Source organism: Bombus vosnesenskii, unplaced genomic scaffold, assembly GCF_011952255.1.
Source record: "Bombus vosnesenskii isolate JDL3184/JDL3185 unplaced genomic scaffold, Bvos_JDL3184-5_v1.1 scf7180000013266, whole genome shotgun sequence".
NCBI classification, from domain to species: Eukaryota; Metazoa; Arthropoda; class Insecta; order Hymenoptera; family Apidae; genus Bombus; species Bombus vosnesenskii.
This window is the reverse complement of record NW_022882926.1, coordinates 1-5864: the sequence shown is the minus strand read 5'-3', so window position 1 is coordinate 5864 and position 5864 is coordinate 1. Positions and strand designations below refer to the sequence as shown.

The window sequence follows — 5864 nt, the reverse complement described above, 5'->3', positions numbered from 1 at the left end:
TAACTAAAAGTACGAAAAAGTATTGCATGTTCTATCTATTTTATATCAAAGAGGAAATCTATAGAAATATATCTGTGATTGAATTAAACTACTAAACAGGCCGAAGCTGCAACCACGTACAGTGACTTCTCCAATACTAAGCTGGTAAAATAAACCACGCACAGTCGCGAACTCTTATCATCATGTACTGCTACATGATATTTTTGTAGGTCGGTATTTCAGAACCTGAGACACAAAATCCCGTTTAATGTCACATCTATTCTCTTTTATCTTGTCTTAATCGATGGTTATATATTGGTTATAGCTGGTTATACCTAGCCTTTCCATTTGATATTTGTTTACTAAAGTACATTTTAATAATTAAAAATAATTGTAAATATCAATAATAATTATAAATATTATCGGTGTATTGTATAAAAATTCCCATGAAATAGTATTTGGACCTGCTATTCTTAGATCATGGTTAGTTTAAAAAATATACATTGTTCTTTGTCATAAATATATTATAAAAATTGAATTAACCAGGAGGATAAAAATATTTCTAAAATATTTATTGTGTAGAAAGAATTGAACTAAATTTAATATCATGGAAAAATCACAGAAAATGCCAAAAGTGGCAAAGGTATGTAACACTTTTAAATATTTAGTACACATATAAATCATATAATGTAATATATGAGAATGAAATAATTCTTATATTATATCAAATTATTTTAACTATATTTTATTCTAGGTTAAAAATAAAGCACCTGCTGAAATTCAAATAACAGCAGAGCAACTTTTGCGGGAGGCAAAAGAACGGGACCTAGAAATCTTACCACCAGTAAGTATATTTGCATTTATTTATTCAATTTTGACCATTCATTATTTTTATTAATTTTATGTAATTTTTATCCATATATAAATTTTAATATATGTGAAGCTGAACAGCTGAAAAGTTGATATATAATGAATATTTATATATATTTCTATTACTTCAGCCACCAAAACAAAAGATTTCTGATCCTCATGAGTTAGCTGATTATCAACATCGGAAACGTAAAGCTTTTGAAGATAATATTCGTAAAAATCGTATGGTGATTTCAAATTGGATAAAATATGCTCAATGGGAAGAAAGTCAAAAGCAGATACAACGAGCAAGGTATGAAATATATTAAAGTCATCATGATTATATATTTATGATTAATGTTTTTTTTTTGTAAAAAATAAACAGCATTATTATTATTTTGTATTAATTATAAAAGTATTAATTGTATTATTTATGAATTTTAGATCCATATATGAACGTGCTTTAGATGTTGACCATAGAAACATTACATTATGGCTCAAATACACAGAAATGGAAATGCGAAATCGTCAAGTAAATCATGCCAGAAATTTATGGGACCGTGCTGTTACTATATTACCTAGAGCAAATCAATTTTGGTACAAATACACTTATATGGAAGAAATGTTAGAAAATATTGCTGGTAAATCCTTCTTTTAATTTTAATCTAACATAGTATATTGACTATTTATTGATTGAAATATTTATTTAGGAGCACGTCAGGTATTTGAAAGATGGATGGAATGGGAACCTGATGAACAGGCATGGCAAACATACATCAAATTCGAATTGAGATATAAGGAAATTCAGAGAGCTAGACAAATTTATGAACGTTTTGTAATGGTACATCCTGATGTTAAGCACTGGATAAAATATGCACGATTTGAAGAATCCCATGGTTTTATTAATGGTGCTCGCAATGTTTATGAACGCGCCATTGATTTTTATGGCGACGAAAATTTGGATGAAAGACTATTTATTGCATTTGCAAAGTTTGAGGAAGGACAAAGAGAAGTAAGGAAGGACCAAAATTATTTTTTTCGCATAGTTTAATTTAACGCATGTTATATTATTTTGTTGTAGCATGATCGAGCCAGAGTAATTTATAAGTATGCATTAGATCATATTCCAAAAGAGAAAACACAGGAAATTTATAAAGCATACACAATACATGAGAAAAAATATGGAGATCGTTCAGGTATTATAATTTATTTTTGATTTATCATACTGAATAATATTTTATAAATATATATTTATGCATACAATCATGTTGTATTATTATTTATAGGTATTGAAGATGTAATAGTAAGTAAACGAAAATATCAATACGAGCAAGAAGTGAAAGAAAATCCTTCTAATTATGATGCCTGGTTCGATTACTTGAGATTAGTAGAATCAGAAGGGAATGTGGATGTCATTAGGGAAACTTACGAACGTGCGATAGCCAATGTACCACCAACTAAAGTAAGAGAGATGTATTTAATGTATTTAGCATTTTGTACATATATCGTAAATAAATGTTAGTATGAGGATATCATTTTTCATAGGAAAAGTTATTTTGGAGAAGATATATTTATCTTTGGATAAATTATGCTCTTTTTGAGGAACTTGATACTGAAGATATAGAAAGATGCAGACAAGTCTATAAGTAATTAGTACCTTAAAAATTACCATAGAAGATGTTTTATTTTGATTAATGTGTTTATGTGTTTTCAGAGCTTGCTTAGAATTAATTCCTCACAAGCATTTCACTTTCTCTAAAATCTGGTTATTTTATGCGTATTTTGAAATAAGACAGAAAAATCTCACAGCAGCTAGAAAAAAATTAGTAAGTAATAATTTTACAAAAATTTATAAGTTGTGACACCGCATAGAAAATTATTTTAATTGATTATAGGGTATGGCGTTGGGTATTTGTCCTAGAGATAAATTATATCGTGGATACATTGATTTAGAAATACAATTGAGAGAATTTGATAGATGTAGAATTTTATATGAAAAATTCCTTGAATTTGGACCAGAAAATTGTACTACATGGATGAAGGTATGATAATTTATTATTTTATTATTTTTATTTATTTTTATTATTATCATTTCAATGGTTAAATGTGTATAAAAATCATTCTTGATAATATTTTTGTACATAGTTCGCAGAGTTAGAAACGCTTTTGGGCGATGTAGAACGAGCACGAGCTATTTACGAATTAGCTATATCACAGCCAAGGTAAAGTATTTAAAAGTATAAGTAATTTATATTACCGTAATCTGATATTGTATCATTACTTTAATTTATAGATTGGATATGCCAGAACTCTTATGGAAATCATATATTGATTTTGAAATATCACAAGATGAAACAGAAAACGCAAGGCAATTATTCGAAAGATTATTGGAACGTACACTTCATGTTAAAGTAAGATTGATTATAATTAAATACAAGATATTTAATTTAGATTATGTGTTATTAAATATAAATCATGACATCTAGGTTTGGATTGCCTATGCTAAGTTTGAATTAGCTAATTCGACAACTGAGGATGGTCTGGATAATGTTGTGCTGGCAAGAAGAATTTTTGAACGTGGAAACGATGCACTTAGATCGAACGGTGATAAAGAAAGTAGAGCATTGCTTTTAGAAGCATGGAGAGATTTTGAAAGTGAGAAAGGAGATGATGACACTCGAGCTAAAATTATGGAAAAAATGCCTCGAAGGATTAAACGTAGAAGACGTATTGTTGGAGAAGATGGGGTGAATAAATTTATTGTATTACTTAAAAGTTATTTTTAAAAAAACATTTGTTCACATATGTAATTTTTGTTTTTAGAGTGATGATGGTTGGGAAGAAGTATTTGATTTTGTTTTCCCAGAAGATGAATCACAGAGACCTAATCTTAAATTCTTGGCATCTGCTAAAGCTTGGATGAAACAGAAAGAAATGAATGACAAAAATGAAAATAATCAGATAGATTCCAATAGTTAGAAAAATATTTTTTTTATTTAGAAACAATGTACTGTTCTTGTAAATAAATTAATGTTTGATTTTTTCACTATAAATAAAAATATTAATTAGCTTTTAATTTTTTTAAGAGCATCAATTCCTTTTTTTCAAATTTTAAGATTCTACTTAGTTCACTCTATACTAGACATACTAAGAGATACTAAGTTTATAATTTAAAAAATCGTAATATAATGTATTAAATCTTGGTCATTTTTGTAACTGTATAGAATTTATATAAAGTGGCTCAGTTAAGTGAGATCATCTAAATTTTTGCCTTATTTATTGTTGCATGAAAAATGTTTTCAGGACAAAGTTACAGTATTTGATCATTTCATGGTCATTTTTAGAAATAGAACCTCATTTTTCGATATCTTTGTAGAATGTGACAAAACAAATTCAGCAATCTTAATAATCATACAGTTCCCATCATATAATCTTGAGATATTTGCATGTGGCATATAAAACCGTGGTCTAAATGCGTAAGAAATTTGTAAGATTCTTAAGGAAAATATAAACAATATGAGGAATAAAAAATAATTTAAATTATGTAATTATTCCTATTTTAATAACATAGAATTGTATAACTCGCTTAGTTTAGAACTATTAAAAGATTTCAAAATATATATTCAGATAAACGTATAGAATAATCACATATATATGTATAATAAATATTAAAGATAATATTATATATATTATGAATGTTATGAATTATATGTTATGAATGTTATGAATTATATGTTATGAATGAATCGAATTACATATTATGAATGACTGATAAATTTGTGAAATTTATAAATTTATAAATGAAATATTGATAAATTGATGAATATTTAATAAACATCTCTTTGATCTCTACAAAATATATACTTATACTAAATAACTTGCTATTTTTGTATATGTTTTCAGGATCGTTTCAAATTTTATTAATATAATCACGATAGTAAGTTATCATTACACTACTACTGGAATTTCGAGATATTTCGTATAACATACGTAATATGCTCATAAAAAATACTTCCATGAACCACTGTATATTTTTTACATAATCCATTTGACAATAATAAATGAAATCTAATTGATCTCGTTCAAAGTATCGTCTTGTTTGAATGAAGAGATTACATTGAAGTTAGTTACGTATCTCTATAGAACACACTGTTGTTCGTATTTTTTGGCCAATGGTGAGGTCTCATGTGTAATGTGTCTGTGACTTGTAGAGTGGCTTCGACGCGGCAATCTCGGCGTCCGACGTGAGTCAAAGTGATTTTTAGGCGCAACTTTCAATAAATATGTTGTGCTAGTATCTTGAAAGTAAAGAACGATGAGCTTCTCTAGCGATGAAGTCAATTTCTTGGTTTACCGATACCTTCAAGAATCTGGTATATTTTTTGGAGTACTACGTAACCTCTTTTCAAATAATTTTGGCAAATTTTGAATTTGCTATTGTTTGTACACATTTGTTACTTATATTATGTATATATACATTTCACAATAATATTTGCAATTAATAATATCATATTGGTCAATAATATATTACAAATTATAGATCAAACGTGATTTAAAGAGGTTATTTGAGCACAAATAAAAGCATATCCACGACGTTGATTACTAAGTTATTTCTTAAGTTTATTGTATAAAAGTTGTACTATAGATTATATAAAAGATGCAAATTAATCTCTGTGTGGTTTTTTTTTATAGGATTTCAACACTCCGCATACACATTTGGCATAGAATCACATATATCACAGAGTAACATAAATGGAGCATTAGTACCACCAGCAGCACTTTTATCAATTCTACAGAAAGGGTTACAGTACACAGAAGCAGAAATATCAATAGGCGAAGATGGTACTGAACAAAGAATGGTGGAATCCTTATCTCTTATTGATGCTGTTATGCCAGATGTTGTGGCATCAAGACAAAATCAAATTAATCAGCAAAAACAACAGGTGAAGACAGAAGTACAAGATACAAATGGAGAGGAAGGTAATTTGACTTATTATATTAATTTTTATTCATGTTATATTTTATGTGTTATATTT

General features: G+C 27.7%; 1 protein-coding gene across 1 annotated transcript; it reads left to right on the top strand.

Moving 5' to 3' along the window:
• The first annotated feature begins 283 nt into the window (after window positions 1–283).
• On the top strand, window positions 284–4081 carry LOC117230313 (protein crooked neck). Its single transcript, XM_033487610.1, has 14 exons — window positions 284–622; window positions 734–823; window positions 981–1141; window positions 1273–1469; window positions 1539–1840; window positions 1910–2024; window positions 2115–2290; window positions 2374–2474; window positions 2543–2654; window positions 2724–2870; window positions 2974–3050; window positions 3122–3239; window positions 3315–3575; window positions 3652–4081. Exons 1-14 carry the CDS (start codon window positions 587–589, stop codon window positions 3805–3807), a joined length of 2049 nt encoding a protein of 682 aa, XP_033343501.1. The 5' UTR covers window positions 284–586; the 3' UTR covers window positions 3808–4081.
• Window positions 4082–5864: the final 1783 nt, after the last annotated feature.